Here is a 26,170-nt window from a genome sequence, read left to right on the forward strand (position 1 = left end):
GATATACAATCGCTAAAATATCGTGATATATCGTAGTCACGATATATATCGCCAAAAGAGCGACGATATATCGCCGACACGATATATATCGCCAAAATATCATGACGATATATCGCCGACACGATATATATCGCCAAAATATCGTGACGATATATCGCCTACACGATATAGCCTATATCGCGAAAATATCATGACGATATATCGCCGAAACGATATATATCTCCAAAATATCATGACGATATATCGCCGACACGATATATATAGCCAAAATATCGACGATATATCGCCGACACGATATCATGACGATATATCGCCGACACGATATCATGACGATATATCGTCTAGTTGATATAGCCTGGTCGATATTTTTCCAATATCGCGATATATCGAAACACTATTCGTGACCCGTTAGTCCATACGATGCTGCTACGCCAATCCCTCAAGTGCTGAGAGAGGATTGGATCTCCATCACGAACGTGACAATCCACTATGTGGCCCTGACAGAAGAGAATCGAATCCAATAAAAACCTCTACGTCACTCCTCTCTATATAGTCGAGACTGATTTATGGATCGGCTTCATCACGGCGCCTGGTGAAACTTGCGCCCCCCTGGCAATCCTGTGAAAACGGCGAGGTCGAGCCGAGCAAATATTTTGCGAGGCCATCCTCGTGGTTTCACTTCGCTACACGTGTACCTTGGGGCGCGGAGGGGAGGGGAGGGCACTCCACGTGGCCGCTTGTCTGCTCCAGCGAGAACTTCCTAGTCGACCGGGAAGGGAGCTGCCGATCTCGCTAACGCACCAAGCTGATACGGCTGCAGATAAGAAGCAGTGCCACATGCAGTTCGTCCCTCTGTAGTTGTGCCGCTAATTTTGTTTCTCACCAATCAACGAGGAATTTGTAATGACGATAATTATGTAGTTCAGCTGTCATTGGTTCACTCAGCTCGCCCGGCATTATTCGACTGTTTATGAATAGTTTTCCCCTTCAAGTCTTTAATTCCTTCTTAGTGAAAGTAAAAACTTTCTTCTTACATAGAAAAATATCTTATCTAGAATTGAGATACTCTTTATATAATAGCAAGAGTGGTAATCAGGGGTCCCTGGTTCGAGTTCGATATCCGGTGGAGGCACATAGTGGTTCAGATTCCAATTTAAAATATATAGGTCCAGTCCAGATTACCCTATCTGTGCATATAAATGGGCTTTAACATAACAATATTAATAATGTTCTTACTAATAACATATTAAGAACAAAGGTTATTACTTGATTTTTTATTTAGCGTCGCTTTTCTGCTACTTTGAATAATCGCGACAATGAGGATGATTGATGACATGATGAAATTGATGAAGGGACACTCAGATAACCCCCAGATTCGAACCCAGGACCCCTGCTGTAGAAGCACGCAGTACTAACCACTCCGCCACGGAGGTGTGCAATAGGCTATATTATTGTTGGGAAATGCAATATACTTTGAATGTCACTATGTTAAGAAGTGAACACAGAGGCCAGAGAAAAATAAGAAAATACTAAAAATATAGATACACAGAGAGCGCTCCGTGCGTTGTGAGCGTCCCGACTGCACGCCACACCTCAAGACCAATAACCTGCAGCGCAACAGGAACGGCTTGCGTCGAGAGAAAAATAAAGGCTCCACATTCTCACAGAACCACCTGTTTGTTCCGCCACGATTACAGTGCCACATTGCATGAAAGCGACCGACGAAGCCTCCTGCCTCGCTGTGCGTACGAGAGCGCTCTTCCACGAATACGGCGGGTTGACCAGGCCTGTCTCTGCAGGCGTTCCTCTCGCAGCTATTATAGCACTCGGCCTGCGAGATGTAAACAGCATATTTAATTACTCATATCCGCTCTGATACTGTACTCTATTGTTAACAGAATGCAGTTATGCAACAGGGTGATATTTCACGTCAGGAAAGCTACACTTTCTTGTATTTGCACAATAAATCATGCGAATAATGGGAAGCGGAGACAAATTCCCTACAACACAATCCTTGAGAAATTCCACTTGCGCATAACACGCAACCACAAGCTTATTTTACATAAGAAAAGCTAGCCTACAAATTCAAAAAAGACTTGCCACACAATTCAATGATCTCTCAAGTACCTATTTTCCTCCGAGTTTACTTTCAGTTCTATTAGAATAAACTTTTGTAAATAATAGATCTTTTACTTATTGTTTGTTAATTTGCTATTCATTTTTGTGTTAGTTTGTTACTTTTAATTATTATTATTTTGCTTTTTCATTGTTGACAATTTCAGTGTAAAATGGCCACCCGTGCAGTATCTGGAATTTTCTCAATAAATAAATAAATTTCGTCTTTCTCCTTTGCCATGCATGTGCTAACACGTTTACAATTTGTAAACTAAGGCTATTGTAGTTCTCTTGTTGTCTTTGTTCATAGTGATTTAAAACAGTTTCCCACTATTGCTAATGACAAATTATCTACAAAGAGTTACGTGCCTTTTCAGTGTAATGAACACGTTACAAACGCTAACATCCGTATTATAATTTACTGTATGAGCCCAATGCACAAATTTGTTGTGTTCCTTTTTAAGAGAAAATTGGAAAGATAGAGAGAGAGAAAGGAGAAAGATTGATATAAAATTAGAGGTATCACCTCCCATGGCTTAGTGATAACGTCATTGCCTTGCAATCGAGGGATCCCTGGTTCGGTACCCTGTGGAGGCGCATATTGGTTCGGATCCAACTTTGTTCATGTTTATGTCCACTTTTTAAACTGTAAACTGTAGATCCAGTCCCGGTTAGACTATATATGCATAAAGTGGACTAAAAACAAAACTTCAATATACGATTTACGAGTTTCTAAATACTATTGTTATTCACGAAGGCTACATTCCATTGCTTAACCGACCTCTGTGGCGGAGTGGTTAGCACAGCGCGCTACGACCCCAGGGGTCCCGGGTTCGAATTTTTAAACCCAACCAAAACCGCACTTTTAAACCCAACCAAACTCTTACGGTTGTTCCAGGTTCGAGTCTCGAATCTGTGGATTCCCCTTATCCATTCTTCACATTGCTAACGAAGCACTCACAGGCCACACCCATTCGAATGTTGCAATCCTGAGCGATAAGGTGTACCCGAAAGGTTGACGACCCCGAAAGAACAAAAAAATGTCAATATATTTAGTTAATGAGCAGTTTTGAAATTACCGAAACGCCCTCCCGTTGCGTGAGCGTCGCTTCTCACCTTTACTGGCTTTCAATCGTCCTACGTCACGGTCTACGTCACCGTATCTGTGACCTTTTCACAATTCGCGGAGAACAGGTGTTCTTGCACGTTCAGACACGGCCTTATTTTCCCGCAGAGTTTGACCTCGTTTGAAAACGGCCTTGAGACTTTTTCGTGAACAAAAAACGATCGCCCGCTTCCCTCTTTTCTCACGCGCCGACGCACGCGAACTGCGAATCAGTGTTGCCACCCCTTAAATTACCTAAATCGGCTAAAAAAAATATCCCTCCAGCGCGAAGCAAATGGAGACATCTAAATCTGGTGAAGCGTGCATAATGACGGTTTCTGTTTTATCTTCAAGATTATAAGCAACGATCAAGTTTTGCCGGATATCTCACACGACTCTTCAAAATAATTTGTATTTTCATTTTTACGTCGCTTTTTCTGGTTCTTTTGGGGTTATCGCGACGATGAGGGTAAAAGATTAGATGGAATTGATTACCTAAGTGACACTCATGCCCAGCCTAGGATTCGAACCTGGAATCTTCCATGGCGAGATCATAATCAGACAACTCAATGCACCCAGTTACCAAGGTGACACTCAAAACATATTTTATAGTGTATTACAGGAATTGTGCATGAAATCGAATGTCAAGTGAAAATTCTTATGTGCCTACTTTTGACAATTTTGTTTCAAGTTCTTGTATTATCAATTTAAGTTCATGTATTGTGGAGTAAGTGCATATTCTTGTCAATTTAAGTTAATGTTTGTCAACTTAAGTGCATAATATGTTGATCTTTTAGTCCAAACGAATTTTCTATGTTTGTCCGTGTTTTAAATCTAAAAAGTCGCGTGTTCGAACCACGATCACGATGGTGCCTGTGCCGACCGATATTTCGTGATGATGTTCCCCAGCCACTCCAAGCGAATGCCGCGTAACGAAGGCTACTGACGTTTTCTTCCTTATTCAGAACTTCACAGCTTCACCGTAGCGATTAGCAAAACGTAAGATGCGAAGTTGAAAGAACGGGTCATCCAGTTTTTCAATTTCTTTACGTTAAATTTCCCTTTTATCCCATTCTTAGTTATGTAAACAAAGATGAAAATCCCTCGACCGCGATACATTTTTCCCTCGCGTCGTAACACTGCTACGTAAAATTTCCCAAAGACCTTGTGTTTGCGAGCGATTTCCTACAAGGGGGACGCTGAACTGACGCCAGGTCACTTCAAGGCCAACGACCCGCTGCACTTCCTCCTTTCGGCTTTGCGTAGAGACCTCGGGAATAATCCCCTTTTCGTGAAGGGAGACTTTGCTCCTCTGGACCACACTGGATCCCCGGAACTTCTTGGCTGGAAGACAGGAAAGAGAGAAAGATTGAAATGTGAATTAGTGATGTGATCAGCACCACGCTCCGGCCGCCTTTACCCCCCCCCCAGGTTGTCCCCGGATGTCCATTTATTTGAGGCTGGGTTATCCCCAGAGCCGCTTTATGCAGGGACAGGCTGGAAAAATCGCACAATCGTTCGGATATTAATATATAGAAAAATCGGGACATTATTTTCCAAAGTTATGCTTTTATGCTTACAGCATATTGTGTACCCCTCCCAGGGAACAAAATTCCAGATCCGCCTATGCTTTGCAGTTCTTATAAACAACTACATGATTCATCTACAAATTATCAGGGTAGATAGATGTTCGTCTTGTATGGCTGAAGAAATCTCAGTAAAGTAAATTTGGTTTATGTAATTTTCAATATGGAATTGCTCGAAGAAGAATCTTAGTTAATTTCGGTGCAGCGGAAAAAGAACATGAAATACAGGAATTCACATAGAAGTAACATGAGTAGTGTGCGAAGTTGGATAAAAACTTCTCACAACTAATTACACATTGCGTAATGTACAAAAAGAAAGTAAGTAACACAAATAATTCATTTTTTACGTTTCCTTTTCCGCAGGAAATCTATTATGGCGCCAACAGTATACATTGCGGGAGTTCCCAGTCGGAAGCGGAGACATCTATCGGCGGAAGAGGAAGACAACTCATCGACGGACGAAGACACTCCTCGAACCGACAGAATGCGTAAGTAAATTTAATCTTGATTTCATCTAGCATGGATCAAAATAAGCCGATTAATGTCTTCTCTTCTCATGGTGTAAAACAAAATGATGTGTTAGGTTCATATGTGCAACAGGTTTGGGAAAGGGGGGGGGGGGGTGCTCAGTGGCGTATTTTCAAAGGACGTTTTATTGGGGGTATGCAAATTTTTATATACCGGTTTATGTTACCAGGTAGTAAACAACTATTACCTTGTGGAAACATTGGTTCTAATAACATTTAGAAACACTTTATCCCATTAATATTCTAAGAAAACTCAAACTATATATATAATACACAAAATTGGCTATCGATCCGAAAACTTAGCCAACCATCAACCTCACTTATACTATATTGAGACATTTATGTCCATGAACCAGTGCCCAGTGTTTACAATTGAAACTAACGTTGTTGTTTTTTTCTTTCACGCGTGTACTGTATGCGCTGTAAAGCAGCGCTATTGATTTGTACCTAACAACGTTTTGTAGGAAACGTTTTTCCCCTCTGTTGAATAGTTATCGCCTTTTGAAAATGTGAAGTGAGACATTGTTTACATCTCATTTCGGCCACCATTACATGTGCACATGTGACGTAGAGCTCGCTTCTGATTGGTTACGCTACGCGAGATCCTAAGCGAACTAGTACCGATTCTATCTGTGAAATACACCACGGAATATGCTATGACATCAAAATGCCATAAGACTTCTTCACTTTACACGGTAGAATTTCGATCTAGCCGGATTATGAAAAATATTTTTTCTAAGGCAGTTTTCAAACTGAAGCGACATGCTTTAGATGTCGCTTGGGGACGAACCAATCAACAGCAACATTTCACACTGTAGCGAAATGACAAGCCTCTGTTCTATTGGCACCCTCAAGCAACATGTATCGCTTCGGTGTGAAATCTCGCTACAGCGGACCTTAGGGGAGTGGCTAAAGATAATTTTTTCACCCTGGCGAGATGGACTTTTGCCCCCCCCCTCCAGCTCCAATAAAAAAACATGGCTGCGTTATGTATACACACACGGTTTTCATGACGAAACGTAATGGCATTATTTAAAAAAAAATAAGTGTAGGAGGGCCGTGTTGCTCCACCACTTTTGCCCCCACACTATGCTTATCTATCAAGGGGAAATAAACTGTGCAACCCCCAGTTTTGAAACCCAATCGCCGCCACTGCTTTAAGTGTTTACTGTTAAAGAACACATTTTTTGTATGTATGTGTTTATTTAATACCTACATATACATAATGACATCCAAATAAAATCTCTTGGTTTAAATTGCTACATGATTTTGTAATATACTTAATTTATTACGCTGTAACTTCAATACATTATTGTCGAGAAGTATCCAACTATTTTTAAACTAATATGTAATCAGAATTAAGGTTTTGGCGTCACTGTAGTGAGTTTGGAACCCCCTCCCCGAGTGCGGCGCCCCGGGAAGTCGCCAGGCCCTTAAGCCACCCCTGGGGACTTATGCAGTGGTCGAAATGGAGCGAGATTCTAGGAAAAACAAAGCCCCCCCCCTTCCGCCCCGTCAACAATTCCTTCTTCCAGTGTTGCACTTACGACGTAATTAAGTTTGAAAGCCGAGACGGGGAGGGGAATGTGTAACTGCCGTAGCACAGCTCAGCTCTCACCACGTGACACTCTCACGCTCCCGTACGCACTGGCGGGAGAACCAGCTGTTCCAGCGAGATTCGCAAGATCGTGCGTAGCCACGTCACACCGAATGCGTGACGCAACGAGTGACGTCACCTGTGGGGGAAGTAGGACGGTGTTTCCACGTGGCACCACGTGCGAACGCTACTCGTCGATAAAAGAAGAGGAGGAGAAAGAAAGAAAAAAATAGGGATACCGGAGAGTTAGTAACAGAAGAGGCCATTATGTGGCAACACTGAGAGAGATTTTTTTTTTAATGAGTGCGAATGAAGCTTCGAAGCCGCACGTGTCAGGCCGTTATCATCAATGAAGCAACACGACGAAATCCCAGGATGATTCTGTTTCTATTTGTGTCACTTTTTTATAGCTTTAGCAATAATACCGCCACCCCTATTATACGTTTCGCATTTCCACTTTCCTTTCTTTGTTCTTGTCTTATCTGGAGATGTTTTCTAACTTAGATACGCGTCAAAGGAGCCCAATTGTGCGAAGAAGATTGATAATACACAGGATTGTTATCTTTCCTCGTGTGAAGGCCATAGGCGCAGATTCTTGTTGGGGGAGGGGAGGGGAAGGGGAGGGTTGACTCGTGTAAATAATAAACAATATGGAAAGTTGTTGCCATAATTTTTTGTAGGGCTTTCAGGTCATTGATAAAACTTGAATAGTAGCAACAATAACAATAATAATTATCATCCTCATGATAAGGGAACGGATATATATGTAGTAAAAATCTGCCAAATATGTATTTACATATTTAGTTTTTTTCACCAAAATATGGATTTAAATTGTAAAAATTTACATTTTTATTAATGTAAGACACCACGAGCTACATAAAATACACAACGACAAAGTTGTGTGTATGTACATACCCATTATCATATTCTTTACACTTTAAAAAAAAACCCTACAGAAATCCACTTCAAAGTATATCATTAATCTTGCAATTCGTTTTCGGTGCCATGATGAACTAAGCTGCTATCTCACAATGTCGAAAGTGCGGGCACCCAATCACTGACTGTTTACAGGAAGCAGCTTACTATGCAATGGAAGAGATTTGCAACTGAAATTCAGTGCTGCTAGCAGACGGCGGCGCCATCGTGAAGTAAATATCTTTGCAGCATCTTGTAACTCGATAACTGTTTTATTATCGAGAGGGAGCTGTTCAATGCACAGTTGGATTGTTTAGTGAAATGAGAATTTTTAATATTACGCATTTAAATATAAATAAAGTTCAGGAAAGTATAGTCTTAATATTTTTTTTCTTTCCCGCCCAATTCCAGAACATTTGTGCGTCCCGAAGAAACTATTCGGGACACCAGAACAAATTATATCATTCCGGGATTGTCCCGGAAAATCCGGGACATATAGCAGTCCTAGGTAGGTATGATCAGGCTAGCAAAATCCAATCTATCAACCAGGCCATACAACATTTTGACACACTGTTCCAATGAATGAGGGATAGCCATTTCACATTTTTGGAATAAGTTGTTGCAATTTTGCAATGTGTTGAATGTGTTAAGAGAAACGTGAGTTCAATTCTACTACATAATGGTCCTAAAATGGACAACGAAGGTTTACCTTGTAATATTATTTTATGCTCTCAACTGGTGCATTGTTCCCTCAGATTTGATGGCTGGGTGTTCTAGGTCTCTTCATTTCTTCATCGTAGTCTCTAAGTAGTTTCTCCGCTTTGGAATAAATTTCATTAAAGTTCTCAGAACTCTCTCTTAGTTTTTTTTTAATATCTCTGTTAGAATACTGACGTTTTCACAGTACTGAACAGTCCACCTTTAGAGGTGCCCAACATAATCTTGCACTGCATGAAAACAATTTGGTTAGAACAAATGGAGATATTTCAAACTCCCCACAGGTTACACAGTGAAAAAACTGAAGAGCTTGCTGAAATATTTTTATTGTCATAGTAAATTGTAGTCTGTGTAGTATTGATCTTGTGTCAAACAACCTGAGAATGTTGCGGTGTTTTCGTGGCTTTTCTTGCACTGCGTTTTTAAAAACCAAGTTCCTTTAAGAAGACTCAAGGAAAAAAATTATAACTGATTTGTGCAGTCGAAATGCAGTTTCTTATCGCAAAAATTCCGAATCTATCAGGAAATTGCAGACGTTTGGTCTGCAGTCCCATCTAGTGTGTGGAATTACGTAATATCCTTTCCATCCGTATCCCGTCCTATATTTCTGGAATTTAGGAGAATAAAATAAATCCGAAGAAATTTTCATGAACAAGTGGATGGAACAGGTAATCTGGTAATTTTACTGAACCAAAAAGAGGGGGGGTTGGACACCCCTTAAATACGCCCATGCCCCTGATCATTATTTTTGTATGTATTATTAGTAGTAGTGCGACGCATAAATTTTCACAGGCACTGTTAGAGGAAAAGGTCTAAATTTGGGCCCCCTTTATATGTTGTCATTTTCGGAGGAAAAAAATTAATATATCAAGCACCTGCCTTTAAAATGCATATCTATGAAATATATACTTAAATGTAATAGCATGCTAAAGTATAGAAGGTCTCCATTTTTTTTTAAAAAAAAAGCAATTTGCAAAAAATGGTAAAATGATATATTTCAAAATTGTGATCTAAATATGGGCTACTAGTGGCAATATCACAAAAAGCAATTACACTTAAAAAAACAGTCATTTATCGCTAAAACATTATGAAATTCATATTTATGAATAATCTGTTGTTTTGAAAATCACGCGGAATGGGAAAAATCGAAATTAAGAAAAACATCCAAATATTTATTGAAAATGATCTCAATATTAGACCTCATGTCATAGCCCATATTTAGACCATCACGCTATTTTTCTTCTTCAATTTATTTTCGCTCTTTGTGGTACATATTTCACAAACAAATCATGGCATTATAAAAGCCCACATTCGTTTTATGCACCGCTAATATCATAATCTATACAAAGCGGATGAGAATTCAGAAAACACTGAGTTAAAACATACCTGCAAAAAGTTTTCGGAGGTCGAAAATCTTTAACAGCGTCCAAGGCCGAAACTAACCACCACTTTCTCTTGCGAATTGGTGCCGCAACCTTTGTCCTTGACAAATAACCAGTTCCAATAGCCTCTGCCAGGCTGCAGCACCCGGGAGCGCTGATAACTCCAAAACCCATATTTAAACCTTCGCCCATATTTAGATCTCCTCTATAGCAAAACTATATATTCACAATCTAATCCTTAGCTGTATGCGAATTATGCAGCAGCAACAAGCATTTTCCCTTATTTAATTTTGAAATTGGTTAGTCTTCCGGGTCGGGTCCGGACCCCTCGTCCTAGACTACTTGGGTTTGAAACCTTGATCCTCTGACTTCGAGTTCACCATTTCCGCTTCTCACCTACTCATCTTTTAGATTCACACAAACCGTTAACGCATAAGAAAAAATAATTAATTGCATTCAATTCTTTGAAATGTACCTCACAAGTCTTTGTAGAGGAATGAAAAAAAAATTCCCCACGTTTGTTCATTTTTGGATTCCCTTTATATACTCTCACTGCCTTCAGTAGTTAATTTTTCCCCCCACCGCTGTGCTGAACGTGACGAAGCATTCGCACACTCACGTTGTCTCCACGTGACGTCATTACTAACACCGAACCCTCCTCAATCAGACTGCATGCGGCAATACCTTACGTAGTCGCTTTTATTGTTTCATTGCCGGGATTTTCTGCTTCGAGTCGGCTCGGGGAAATAGTTTTGCGCCCAAGCCAAGATCGTCGAAACTCGTGTTTTTCAGTGGGCAGGATTTGTTTGTCGAGAGGTAAGTACACTCACTATGTGCATTCAGACACTTCTAATTGTTATTTCGTACATGTGGGGATGGGGAACTAAAAATAGATATTCCGTTAAATTCAGTGGCGCTGCGGTGTTACGTTTCAGAAATCTTACAGCCTCTATCTAATGTTTGAATTTTTGTTTCAAATCCACTTTTATGCAGGTAGATAACCTCCCTTGTACGTCCAGATTAGCCTAAGTGTCCCCCTCCGATTTCCATGAAACTTGACAGGTGGGCCCAAAGGAAGAAATACGTGTTTTTTTTGTTTCGGCTAAAAAAAGGTTTTAGGGGGCAAAACCCCCCTCAAATGTCAAGATGAGGACAAACTGAAGTGGGGAAACAACAAAACACATATTTCTTCCTTTGGGCCCCTCTATACACCAGCCAAGTTTCATGGAAATCGGAGGGGGACACAGGGGTCAGATCCCCACTTCAATTTGTCCTCATCTTGACATTTGAGGAAGGGGGGGTTGCCCCCTAAAACTGTTTTTTAGCCGAAACATAAAACACGTATTTCTTTCTTTGGACCCCCCTACACACCTGCCAAGTTTCATGGACATCGGAGGGGGACACTTAGATAACCTCTCTCGTTAGTTTAAAGTGAGATTCAAACTACTATGTGCCTTCCCTTGATTACAAGGCGACGACGTTACCACTGCGCCACAGGAAGGCCCGAGAGAGAATCTTATTAACAATTCTCACCAAAGATACTGTACCAGCAGGGCCAGCGATTAGAGGGGGCGTGGGGGCAATTACCCCACCACTTTTTATCCCACACCATGCTAAACCTTATCTACCAAGGGAAAATAAACTGTCCTTACCCTCCCCACAGATTTGGCAACTTGCCTTGCCCCAGTTTTGGAACCCAATCGCCGCCACTGTGTGTCGGGATAGGATATTTTACATTGAAGTAATTTCTTCGCGGATTGGAGATGGGATATTTTTAATTGAAGTAATTTGCTTGCGTATTCTGGATCGGATATGTTTGATTAAAGTAACTTGCTTGCGGGATCTTTTTGATTGAAGTGATTGGCTTGCGAATTCGGGACCGGATAGATTTGATGAAGTAATTTCGTTACGGTTCGAACAGTTTCAGTAAGTTTCTCAATCCGCGAAGCCCGTCGCCTTCGAAATCGCTTGCAAGGCAACTTTCAACCGCGAAGAAAGGATCTGGCGTAAAACATGTCAAGGCTGTTGACACAGAAATTCCATTCGCAGTGAACGCAGAGAGTGAGACTTGATTTCTCGACGATGCAATGTGGCAAGCAGGAACGTTCACCAACCCATTCCAAGTGTGCGAAATTCGATCGTCACGTTTTTCAAATAAGCTTGCTTACAAAGGTTCAAAGTTCTCACGTCTTCACAAGGTTTTGGAAGTTTATTGTTGCAGCGTCTGACGTTTCCTTTCCTTTGAGGCACCGAAGTCGACTTTGGCAAAAGATCAACCATTTCTCATCTAGGATCAGTGAAAATGTTAGAAACTGCTACTACTACAAATAATGATGTCATTTTTTTTACTTTTTTCTTTTTTTTAAGGCGCTGTGGGAATTAAGCTCTTTGCTTTCAAAAGGGAAGGGGGGGAGGTGGTCACTCAGTGGCGTATTTCTGATTTAATTTTTGGGAGTAGTTTTTTCTGACATGCAAATTTGTATATATGCTATCAGTCAGCAAAATATTGCCTTGCGGTTCCAAGTACATTAGAGAACATAGGCTCTAACCCAGATCATTAATTCTTATGCTAACATTTACACTTATTGTTACCATAGTTACGTTCTAAAAAATCCTAAACTCATACACAAAAAGATCGAACGCACTAGTAACATTGAAAACACGCAAAGAAGTATGAAATTAGTTTTTGGCTGCCTATTCAAAAAACGAATAGGCCTGTATGTTTCTTGAAATTAAGACACAACTGACATGTTATCTGCCAATCGATCATCTATATCATTGGAAATTGTCGATGTACAGTGAGATACACAATTATTGTTCGACAAATTGTTCATTACTGTTTCCATTAATTTTTCTCTTCCATGGAATGCATTTTTACGTATGCTGAGGTCACCAGTGGCTTGTTTGGCGTTGCTTTTTAAAATCCCTGAAGCTCTCATTGCGTAAAACAAAGTAAATAATAATCATCGTGATGGACAATTTGCTTGCCTTTATCTTCAATGCTACTTTCCGCTACTTTCCCTTCAAGGACCATTACTGGTTTGTGGTATTGTATTAATTAATTGCTGGCCAGCTACAAGATGTAGAGTTAATTAATATGTTTCCATGTGTGTACTTTTATATGTCATTGCATGTATGTATATGTGCTTGTGTTTTTTACTGGATATTAGATTCCCCTGTTCTTAGCTTCCCAGTTGGGGGAGCTGTCTTTCAAAAGACCGTTGCTGTGGAGAATTCCAGTGCGAACGTCCACGGACTCCAACCCCGACTATAAAAAAGGCCATTTGGGATTTAGAAAAAACAGTTACTTCCCACCTTCACGACGATGAGGACTCTTTCCTCTAGTTTAGTCCACTTATGGTGGCCAGACTGATAATAACAATGTAGCATTTGATATAAGCCAGCCCCTGTTTGCTGTCCCCAAAGTCACCTTTAGAAAAGCTTTGAATATTTGGATATTTCCGTATTGAAGTTAATGCCCAAAGTGAGAGGATGTAAAGGCGTAAGGAAACGCATTGTAATGGACGGAATATCGTTTAAGCTGAGGGTAGGCCCGCAGAGATAGTTAAGCACTCTGCAGTAAAGGAAGTGCCAATGGTGTAAGCCATAGGTACGCATTATCACTCAGGGTGAGGTGTGAAAGGAGGGATACAGAAAGGATTAATGAAGGGAATAATCCAGAGGGCCGGGATTAAACCAGGGAAGCGGGGGCCGCTTTCACAACTTACTGCTGCATAATGATTGATTTGGTGTTTTAAGTCCACTTTATGCACAGAACGGCTAATCGGGACTGGACCTACAGTTTAAAGTGGGATCCGAACCACTATGTGCCTCCACCGGGTATCGAACCCGGGACACCTTGATTACAAGGCGACGACGCTACCACTGCGCCATCGGGCAAGCCCTTTACTGCTGCATAACATATTCGATAATCCTGTGTGTTTCCGTGAACTGACGTCATTTGTTTCTGCAATTTATTATTCGTTTCGAAACTAGTAGAAAACTGCAGACTTACTCTTTGATTACTTTATTTTGTAAGATAAACTACGGTTGTTACATAGGGATTTGGTTGTTTTTCCCCCAAGTAATCAGCGCAATATTTTCTAATATTTCCAAGCGTCGGACGTAAATTACATATAATTGTTTAGATTTTTCAGATTTTTTTTTCCACACAAATTTCAGATGACTTCAATTCAATTCTCTAAGTTTGGGGGTATCCCCACCTAAAGGCAATTTATTTACACAATACATATTTTTTTCCTGTCTTGGATGTCCATACGAGGGTCACTATTTATATTTTTAGCCTAACAATGAAAAAACAGGAATTTGGCATTGAAAACTGCTTTATTGTTTTTTGAAGTATTCTCCTTTATGATCAATAAACTTTTGCATTCGTTCGAACCATTTGTCAAAGCAGTTTTTCCAATCTTCTTGAGACACCTCCATAATATGGTTTTTGAACGCATCAACGGCGTCTTCCGCCGACGAAAATCGTTGTCCACGCAATTTATTCTTGACATTCTGGAACAAGAAGAAGTCATTGGGTGCCAAATCAGGACTGTACGGCGGATGACCCATCAATTCGATTTTTTGACTGTTCATAAAGTCGGTTGTTAGGCGAGATGTGTGACAGCTGGCATTGTCTTGATGAAGAATGATCCGACGGCGTTTGTTTGTTTTCCGTATTTGACCGAAGACCTCTGGCAAACAAATTGTTGTGTACCATTCAGAGTTGACCGTTCTACGTTCCTCTAGAGGCACAGTTGCCACATGACCAGTTTTCCCGAAAAAACAGGCGACCATTTGTTTCGATGTGCTTCGAGCGCGAACAACTTTTGTTGGATTGGGTTCATCTTGAAACACCCATACAGTCGACTGCTGTTTACGTTCCGGCTCATATGCATATATCCATGATTCGTCACCTGTTACAATCTTATATACGTCTTTTGAAGCACCACGATTGTATTTATTGAGCATTTGTTTGCACCAATTGACGCGAGCGTCTTTTTGAGTTTTTGTCAAATTGTGTGCGATCCAACGAGAACATACCTTTCTCACAGATAAATGATCATGTAATATTTTATATATGCTGGTTATATATATGGTTGCCTCAATCTCACAGTATGTCACATGACGATCTTGGAGTATTAGGTTTTGCACAGCATCAATGTTTTCTTGAACAACAACTGATTTTGGACGACCTTCGCGAATCTCGGCGGTGAGCGAATGGCGGCCACGATTAAATTCGTTATACCAGCGTTTCACAGTGGCAAAGGATGGGGCTTCATCGCCAAATGTGGAAGTAAGTTGATCGATGCACTCTTGTCTTGATAATCCACGTCGAAAATCGTAAAAAATCATCGCACGAAAATGTTCACGAGTTAATTCCATTTTATTGTTGTCGCGCAATCTCCAAGGCAACATAAACAACACAAATGAAGCTATTGACAAAACATTTGAAGTACGTTATGGTCAATAATGCCAGACGATTCCGTGCAAACGTCAAATCGCGCCTAACTTTAATCAGTGTTGTCAAGGCTCAAAATATAAATAGTGGCCCTAGTATACACAACACCTTTTCATTATATTGTTCTGTTGGGGCCTCCCCGATGGCGTAGTGGTAACGCCGTCGCCTTGTAATCAAGGGTTCGATCCATGTGGAGGCACATGACACAGTGGTTCGGATTCCAATTAAACTGTAGGTCCAGCAGCGATTAGCCTTTCTGTGCATGAAGTGGACTTGAAAAAACAATTCAATCAATCAATCAACTTTACTGTAGCATGAGAATTCTACAAGTAGAGGATTCTACGCGTATTTAATCCGCAGTGCATCCTGATAGCAGCTTGTAAGCAGTGATGTGCGTCTACGCGTAAACAACGATAGTCTACATTCTACACGTAGACTATTTTATGGTGTCGGGAAAAATGCGCCCGGGAAAAGTGCGCTCTCGCAATAAAAGTGGGAAAAATGCGCCCTCCCAAGAGGGAACACATTAGAAAGTGGGAAAAATGCGCCCAGCACACATGACCTTCACCAATATGATAATATGTTGATTAAAACAACCTTTACGCAGCTTCCCCTCACACTTAACACAGGCTTGGGACTGTCAGGAAAGATAATTTTTTTTAAAGTACAGTAAAAATATTCTCTTTTCTGGCGTGTTTAGAAGCTGGAGATGATGTCCTTTGTCATAATTTTTTTTCTTTTACTTTTGTAATTTTTATTTTCTTTGATTAAAGTATTTATTTACATTTGTATTTCCATTTTTTACTCCATTTTTTGGATGTACGCCAGACTTCTCAGGCACTTGGTAAGGTCCTTAGGTATGCTTGTTTTGTAAGTATGTAAAATGTTGCTAATCTGTTCATCCAGTTTTATGTATGTTCGTTTCCTCTTCGTTCCTTCCAAACCGATGCTAGCCCTGTCATATTTGTATCCGCTGTATTCCGCTTCCTGCTTCAGCGTCTTCAGAAGGGTGTAGAAGTTGGGATGAAGTTTCTGTCAGTTTCTCTCCTGTTGGCTCCGTACTATGGATTTGGAGCCACCCATCTTCAACGTCCTCGCGGAGGATCATTGCCAGAGCGCTGCACATGCGGACATGAAGCCTTACTTCGTCATTCTTGTAGTCCGGTACTAATCCAACGTCTTGAACTTTGCGCCACAGACACTGGTTAAAGTGGAAGTAGCATCCCTTGATGGTACAAGTCGGGAAGTTTGAAATGAGGGAAGAAATGCACGCATCTTCGAAGTCAACCATGATTCTTTCTGGATTCCAACTCGGTAAACATTCCTTCATTTTCCCAAAAAGTAGGTCGTAATTTCTCTTTTTTTTGTTGGGCAGGAAGGCGAATACTGCTGGAGCGATGTTCGTCTCGTTATCTGTACTGCCAAGGTCTGCGTGGATTGTATAGAGCTGGGTGAACTGCTTGCTACACGATTTGAAAGTCCCGTCCATGAAGAACTGATTGTGATTCTGCAGTATTCCCCTGCCTTCGGAGCTACAAAAAACGAGGATTCTCTGCTCGTCTCCTTCATCTACCAAAAGGAAACTTGAACTGTCGCCCATTTTCAGGTCTTCTTCAGATAAACCGATGTTCTGTCTGGAATTCGGGTCCCGACGATCTCCTTGTGCCTGCCTCCTCACATAGTTCATGCTGCGTTTGAAGCTGGAGTACACAGGAACTTCCGCCACGAGGTCGAATCCTTGATTAAACAAGGGACCCATTTCTTCCTGGTAGAGCTTAGACATAGATTCGTCTCCTTCTCTTGCTCGCTTCTTAGCTGCCACTCGCTTAATTCGGACTTCTGTTTTGGCGACGTCCGGTTTGCACTTGTGATCTGTTGAGCTGATGATTTATTTTCCTTTCGTAACTAACTGTCCTCTACATTTCTCTTTCTTCTCTTTAACACAAAGCCAAGTAGTTTGCAAGGTGTGCGATAGAAGCAAACAAATGAACAGAGTTAGATAACCGGGAATTCCAACCCTTCAATGGATTAGTTGGTGAAGGTCATGTGTGCTGGGCGCATTTTTCCCACTTTCTAATGTGGTTACTCTTGGGAGGGCGCATTTTTCCCACTTTTATTGCGAGAGCGCATTTTTCCCAGGCGCATTTTTCCCTGATTCTATTTTATACGCTTATTTTACGTAATCTATGTAAACAACATCGCGAAAGGTGATAACTTAGCAAAGGACGACGTGGAAGTAAAACAAAATTATACTGCGTATCAGTTGCTAATGTGTGAGGAGTACGCTCCCTTCCAAATTCGAACAATTTCTCACGTAGGAAGAAACCTAACATAGGAAATATTCTAGTGTTTTATGGGGAAAAGACCACTTTTACCTCACGACTGCCATCTGTTGTTGTTTCTTGCATACTATTTATCTTCTTCCATAGTTGATAATAGAAGATAAGAGAAATTTTGTTGTACATAGGATTCTTTTCATTTCGTTAGGAACCAATATAGTTGAATATGTCACTTTCCCTTCATGAAACCCTTGAAAATTAATTTTAATGCACTTTAGATTGTGTACGTAGTCTATGTAAACTACAACCCAATGTAAACTACGCGTAGATTACGTGTAGACAACACATGTAGACGTAAACTTATAGTCTACTGCACATCATTGCTTGTAAGTTAAATTCTATTGAACTCTAAACGGTTGAATGAGATGGAAGAAGAGATGATAGAAGGACAATTTCTGGCTAACGCACAGAATCCTCGGAATCGGGGCGTACACGTGCGCATAAATGCACGAGTTTGTCGCAGGGGGGTAAAAGTTCTGCCCGAAAAGTGGGTCATTTAGCCCAGATGCTCCACTCTGCGAGCAGGTCCCGACATCTAGCGCCGACGAATGAAACTTCGGGTCATTGCACGAACAGATGAATGGTTTCAGTTTTTAAAAGCGACTTCTGCAGTGGGTTGCAGCGGGAGATGTGGGGACGATGACAACAAATAGTGAATTAACGTTTTAGAAAAGTGATGAACAGATTAACCTTACAATTTAAGGTATTTCTATAGACAGCTCTCTAGTGCTTGGTTTTGGCACTATACCTTTAAGGGAAACACCGCGCGATCCGTTAATTACAAGGTCAATACTCGGTGGAGGCACATAATGGTTCCGAGCCCACTTTAAACTGTAGGTCCGGTCCCTATTATCCTTTCTGTGCATAAAGAGGAAATTAAAAACAAACAACAAAATTATCTCTCAATCTATTTATTTTCCTGTTTTTCTTTTAAAAGGTACTCCAATGCAAATACTTTCACATTACCCTGGACTGCTATCTTGCAGACTAACGAGGATATGGCGCATTGACTCACAGCCAGCATAACCCTTCGTTGAGGGCTTTGTGGTGTGTCCTGTCTGTGGATATTTGTCAATTGAACTGACCACCATTTATTCTCATGGTGGTGGCTCTGCTTTTGGTCAACCACGGTTCGTTTCCAGGCAGGATGAGAAAACGGCAGAAAGTGGTCAGATTTTTCTCAGGAAGGGGGGGGGTTAAAGTGGGGAAAACGTGGAGTGACGCTTTCCCCCAGTTAAAAGAATTCTCATAAAGCATCCCCCAGCACTAGGATAATTTGCATAGGCACTTAATCTACTGTCTTTCACGGCACCTCTCGACAATGTTTTCATGCTACAATTTCAAAATTTGAATTATATTAGGTTTTTTCAGAAATCTCAAGGGGAGCAAGTGCCCCTGCTCCCCTCTCTGGGAACGCCCTTGGGTCAGCATAACGGTTTCCAGAGGTTTTCCAACTCTGTGTAAGGCATGTGTTTTTGATCTCATTTATTTCATCAGTTCATTTTTCATCTTCATCGTCGCGGTAAACCCAACATGTATAAAAGCGACATAAAATAACAGATGGAAAGGACTTGAGACGGAAGAATGGGGGAGAGAAAAAGAGAAGAAGGAAAATAAAGAGAAAAAGAGAATGAGAGAAAAATAAAGAAGATAAAGAAAAAAGAGAAAATAAATAAAAAGAAAGAAAGAAGTAGAGAAAGAGAAATAAAAAGAATAAAGAAGAAGAAAAAGAAAATTAAAAAGATAGGGAAAGAGAAAGAGAAAGAAATAAAATAAAGAGGAAGGAGAAATGGAGAAAGAACAAAGAAAAAGAGAAAGAAAGAAAAATATAAAAATAAGTACGATACAAGGTTGCTGCTGCCTATATGAAGGACTTTGTACGTAGGAAAGCCCAAAAGCTTGCTAGTGTCTTTGAGGTTTTCTGAATGCATCGTCTACACAAGGCGAAAACATGTTTCCAGCTGATAAGGAAAGTGTTTGCGTCCAGACCTTCGCAAGTTTTATCTGAGAAGAAAACCCCTTTGTTTGAGAAAACTGTCAACAACTTTCACTCCTGAACTGATAAAAGGCGATCAAAGATAATGAATGCTGCACCCTAATTATTTCGTATGCGTGTGCCACGGAGAAAGATATACATACACAACAATCTTGGAAGACCCCACACATTCCTGACCTCGGTCATTAGTAGTGGTGACGTAATTGCCACGCCCCACTGGTAAGAGGCTGAGTACGCCCCAGAAGCATTTCATACAGGGACATTTTGTGAGAAAAGTTCCCACCTTAGATCACCCATGCCGGGATGGGAATCTAACCCGAGTTTCCCGCGTGGCCAAGGGCGCCTTCAGGGAGGGGCCAGGGAAAGCACTTGCCCTCCTTGATTTTCTGGAAAGAGTTAACGTAATTGGAATGGTGATACTGTAGATATATTTTACAACAAAAAATATTGTTTTTTGTGACTTACAGGCCGTAAGTTACAACAACAATTATTATTATTGAAGTAGGGTTATATTTAATCTTTCAGTCTAATATCTAACTATAAAAAAGCTTTTCGTCCTACACCTACACGTTAAGTATACAGTTATGCAAATATGTATAGATATACAGAATATGAAAATTATAAATGTATGTGATTTTGAAAAGAATATATATATATATATATATATATATATATATATATATATATATATATATATATAAAAGTAGTAATAGTAATAATAATACTATAATAGCAATAATAATAAAGTTTCTATGACTGCCCCCCTGAGGAAAAATCTTAGGTTAATAAATACATAATAATGGAATATGTATAGTAAAATAATAATAAAAAACCCTCGTTGCTTTGATCATGCATTCACTTATAGGAATGTCAGTTTGCTACATTGAAGACGATGTGAATATTTACGTAGATTACATCGTTTTGGTAATATTACGATGTTCTAATTTATAGTAATACAGTAACAGTACGCACACAACGCTTTATTTTCCGTTATTTTCTGCCATTTTTGTGTATTCACGACGATAAGAATGAATGGTGACGTTGACGTCGTTTAGCAGGTCCAAGCGCATTCTATTGGTTTAGTATATGTTTTACATAATTTAACAGTATCGAATGAGCAAGATCTCAAAATATGAAATTGTAATGGTTAAAAGAGATTTGCAGTAGTTTAAAATTGTACACTTTATAGCAGTGATTTGGATGAGGAATGGGGATGCCATGTTGAAAAAATGAAACACGCATTCATGTTTTAGCCACTAAATCAAATACTAATCAACTTTTAGTAAGCATATAATAATATGCCAATGAAACTTAAGAAAACTAGCAACGTGCTTAATTTTCTTTTGATTTTAGTCCAAGGGGTGCTGGCTGAAGGGGGCGCGGAAGAAAATTAAGGGGAGCACCCCTTCGCACCCTCCTGGCGCCGCCCCTGTATAATGACTTAAATTAATAATTTTGGTGCTAAATTTACATTTACATTACAGTTATAAGTTCGGAATTGAAAATCTGCTCTTTCATCATTTCCAGTAACGTGATTGAGTTTAAAATTCCAGAATAACTATTTCATATTGTATTGTATGAGTCAGCATGTAATTTTATGAATATTAACGCATTATGATAGAGAATTTATGTTAAATGGAAATAACATTCTTGCAGAAAATAAAATTAACCTACAGCATCGTCAATCTTTGTATTCGAAAGAAACAAACATTCCTTGAATGTAACATTGTTCTTAATAATGCATAATATAATACTCAAAGTTGAACCCTTCCATTCGTTATCTGAATATACGGTCATGAGTGATGAAAAATGAAATGCATGAAGGGGCAAACACAATGCACAATGATTCACCCGTTCCTTATCCGAGTTCGAACCTGGGATCGAAACGTGTTTATGAAAACTCCAGTGCAGAGGAAGTTGAAAGAAAAATCCAGATGGGAGGATATGCCCCCTCCTCCAAGCTCTCCTTCAATTCGAATTCTGAATAACGGTTTATCACACATATCCAGGTAGAGAAGTTGTTGGACAAGCGGCGTACAAAAGCACCATTAAACAAAGAATATACATAAGTAGCATGTATTGTCGGAGACTTGGCAACCACGCTTACATACAATCCTGCTGGCGGAGTTCGTTGGTCTCAACGCCATCTGTGAGAACGAACCAAACACGGCACACATTGGGGCTGATCATGAATTTGACCGTTCACTGACACCGTGGCAGCATTGTAGTTTTGAGTGCGTGTTTTGTTGTAGGATTAATCTCGATCTAAAGGATAGTGAATAGTGTTTGAAGGACAAAACAAAGTCACCAGACTTCAAGGTAAGAGAGAATCATTCTAAAACTGAGAAGCCTTTATTGTGACAGTTTCAGTTGATATCTTGACATTTGTCACACTGTTACGCCTACTTTGGAAGTCAGGTTTAAAGAGACATGAACTCAAATAATCCATCACCAGCGTTTAACACTAGCGCCTCCGAAAGGGGAGGGGGGGGATCAGGCACTTATCTAGAAATATATTTCGAGGTCCGAACCAGGTGTCTCAGAAATAATAATATAAATGTTTGAATTAATATGTTAATATAATTTATAGGTCTATTTATAATATGTACATTAATATTGTATTATTATTATTACATGAATAAGTGAAAAACACGGTTTAACCACTGTCATGGTGGGGTCTTTTTGGACCCCACACAACAGTAGTCACAAAATATTTTGTCAGACAGCTAATGTTGTTTACTATCCTTTCGTGTGTTCTCTCCGAATGTGGGCCGGCCCCTGTGGCGGAATGGTTAGCACAACGCGCTACGACGCTAGGGGTCCCGGTTTCGAATCCCGGCCTGAGCATGATTGTTTGTGAGTGTCCATTCATCAATTTCATCATATCGTCACTCATCTCCATCTTCGCAAATTAGCCAAAAGTGGCACAAAAAGCTAAGCAAAATAAAGCAAATCAATCTCCCAATGTGAGTTACGAGGTTGCCAAAGCCGGTTGTGTTTACGTTTGACGATTCATATCCTTGTATGTACCAGCTGTCTGGGGTCCGCAAACACCCCCACCTACCATGCATTTGCCTAACTTTGTTTTGTGCGTGACAGTTTCCAGTTTTCTTCACATTCTACTGTGACCCTGAGCTTCGGGGTTGGGTACCGTCATGTTATAAACAAAGTACTACATAAAATGGTGGTCAAATATTTCTATCAATAATAAATAGTATTGGTTTAATTTCAGAATAAAATCATGAAATGAAAATACAAGTATTATATTTATGATAGGATGTAAATTCCAGCGTCAAAATTCAATGAAAGTAAACAAAAGTGAATTATGACAGAATATTAATGGATGGGTAAAATAATACAGTTTGATATTGAACATACCTACTTTTGTAATTAAATACAATGAACGTCGGACTAGTGGCGTATCGGAAATGACAAGAAACTCTATGCTATGCCCTAATTTAGAAACTTATTAGCCTCCCATAATTTTTGGTTTTAATTTTCAAACTTCAACATGTTCTTATTGCTCTCACGTAACAAGAAATATATAAATTATTTATTACAATAATGTTTAGGTTATGTTCAGCACAAGTCCAATTCCATTCTCTAACGACACACAACGATGAAGGAAAAAACTAACACAATAGGGCAAATCGCTAATTTTCGATGTTTTCCTACTGAATTCTGACATTTACAGGGACGGCGCCAGCCTGATATAACTGGGGGGGCAGAATCGATTTTTTTCCATTGCATAAAAATAGTGTCCAGGACTATCTTGCTTAATAACTGTTACATTTGAGGGAATAGATAGAGCACTCAACCTCTAGTTACCAATCCGATTACGAAGGTAACTAGAAAAATGTCCTTTGACACTCAGCTGTTGATGGGGTATGCACATTGCAATAAACAAAGCTTAACAAGTGAAATGCAATTTTGAACATTTCAACCATTGCAAGCAGCTGCTGAAGGATTCTTATTTGGTTTTTCCTTTTTGTCTCGTAACGGGCCACACTTTAGGCACATCAGCTCTAATTCAGACTGTAAACTGTCCATATCACACCAGTAGTGGGCGGCGAAAGATGGCAGCTTTCCATCGGCATTTTCAGAACTGAAAAGACTAACTCCAATTAGTACATCACTATCCTTAGTAAAGCTTTCCTTTAATTTAGAAATTAAGTGATCAAGAACTGGGAAATGGATCCTAACTTTAATATCTTCTTCACATGCAGCTCCTTTGCTTTCACATGCTGGAATCGAAATGGGCTACTATGACAGTACTGCAGAAATGATAATTTACGAGCATTACAATTGCGCAAGCATTCTGATTTTTGCAGTGTACTGCAGCATTTAGTAAGTTGGATTTATATTTACATCCACTGCATGCACAGAGGCTAATCAGGACCTTATAGTGGAATCCGATCCACTTAATGCAGGGCTCGAATTCGTGAATATCTGGAACTTTTTGCGTTCCGTTTCGGTGCATTTAATTTTTGTACATATTTTACTACATTTTTATTTTTAGTATGAATTTTAATATTAACCATGATTAATTGTAATAGAGCGCACATTTCACTAGTCGTTAATCTCGTCGCTGTAATAAGATTGATTGATTTGCTTTATTTACTTCGCTTTTTGTGCCACTTTTAGCTAATTTGCGAAGATGGGGATGAGTGATATGATGAAATTGATGAATGGACATTCACAAACATCCATGCCCAGGCCGGGATTCGAACCCGGGACCCCTGGCTGTAATAAGAGACAACACTATGTTAACGATAGTAAAACGTTCAGTTTTGTGAAAATTTCTATTTCGAGCCCTGACTTAATGCAATGTGCCTCCACCAGGGATCGAACCCGGGACCACTTTGTTACAAAGTAGCAGTCTTACAGCTAGACTACCGGGGTGGGGAGCTCAATTTTAATATTTCCAGTTCATAGCATTTAAGAAATAGGTTGATTCATTAGTGTAGTATTTCTCAGTCTCGGATATTTCCTATGATAAGGATATATACGTATTATTATGACACGAATGAGAGAACATTGCCTGTACTTGAATGAGGAACCAGCAAACAGAAATGAAACTTGACGATCCTTTGGATGTTTGAACGTCCTCCTACTAATGAAAATGGATTTCTCGCACCTGTTAAATCTATTCCTAATAAAAGTGATTCTATTTATAGGGGTAATAATTATACACATTAGGCTGTATTCACCGTCACCGTTTGAACCTCCAACCAAAGAACAATCTCACAGCCACTGAATACATCAACCTACTACGTGGGCAGCAGAGTATCATTTCAATTTAGTAGCAAGTTTGGCGATTCATGATTCGCCAAATTCAAATTTTAGAATGGAAAATATCAAGTTAGATAACTTCTAGTTTTTCTTAATTTCGGTCAAAATTCGTCGTACTATAAAAATCTGGGGGGCTACAAGGGAGGCTGAGCTCAGTTTTGGGGGGCTTCAGCCCCCCCCCCCGTATCGCCGTCCCTGGTCATTTTAAGGAAAGAAAATTATGTTATGTTGAAGCAGTTGAACCTCGCATCGCGAAAAACGACTGAACAATAGTCAACACTTTTCTTAGAATTGGCTATACAGTACGGTCGGTACCCGTACGAAACTTTATACGGATGTATTTGCATAATTAGGGTTGTCAGGTCGCGAGTATGTGTTTTGCAACTTCAGAATCATCATCTTCTTCTTTTTTTTTCAAAGCTATGTTGAGCAAGAAGGAATGAGCCAACGCAGCATGTAGTGACGTCACTAGATATAAGCAGAGAAATGTGGGCGCCTACGCTCAAACCCTGGAGTACTGCTGCACTTATGATAAGAATTTACAACAAACAAAATCGACGTTGGTAGTAGTGTTCACAAATATACGCCGATTTCCTCATGAACATGGCCGTGATTTGTGGGAGTGGAGAGATGGTGGGTGAAGGGCCCCAGAATTTACGTGTGAATAAAAATAAAACAATGTACATAGTTAGCGAAAATTTGTGGATTTAAAAGAAATAATAACTATATGCTGCAATTCCTAAATTTTATACTATATATTTACTGAAAAAGAGATTGCATTGTATGGATTCTCTATTACCCACAGTGACGGCGCCAGATAGAGGTATTGGGTGTCGGACATACTTCCCCATCCATCAACTAGTCCACTTCCCTTACCGCCCCCTAGCAAACAAGTGGAATAAAATAGATACTCTTTTAGCCCAAATAGTGTGTGGTAGCCATGGCCGTATATAAGGTGAGGGCTTTCCCTCCAATTTATACTTATTATATAATCAATCAACATCTAGCGCAACGTGCTAACCACTCCGCCAAGGAGGGCGGCTTTGGAATTTTGAAAACTATAGAGCCACTTATGCTTTGGATTAAATTATGGAATATGAAAAAATGAAGTTCTACTGGCCTGGCTCTTGTT

General features: G+C 40.0%; 1 protein-coding gene across 1 annotated transcript in view; it reads left to right on the forward strand.

Moving 5' to 3' along the window:
• Cipc (Clock interacting protein circadian) overlaps positions 1-26,170 on the forward strand; it is a 51,382-nt gene that overhangs the window by 15,093 nt on the left and 10,119 nt on the right. The window contains exon 2 of the mRNA XM_083125851.1: positions 5,170-5,294. Coding sequence (XP_082981977.1) covers positions 5,180-5,294 — 115 coding nt within the window. The 5' untranslated portion in view covers positions 5,170-5,179. The remainder of the gene's footprint in view (positions 1-5,169; positions 5,295-26,170) is intronic.

This window comes from Lepisma saccharinum, chromosome 7 (genome assembly GCF_977018435.1).
Source record: "Lepisma saccharinum chromosome 7, izLepSacc3.1, whole genome shotgun sequence".
Lineage (NCBI taxonomy): Eukaryota > Metazoa > Arthropoda > Insecta > Zygentoma > Lepismatidae > Lepisma > Lepisma saccharinum.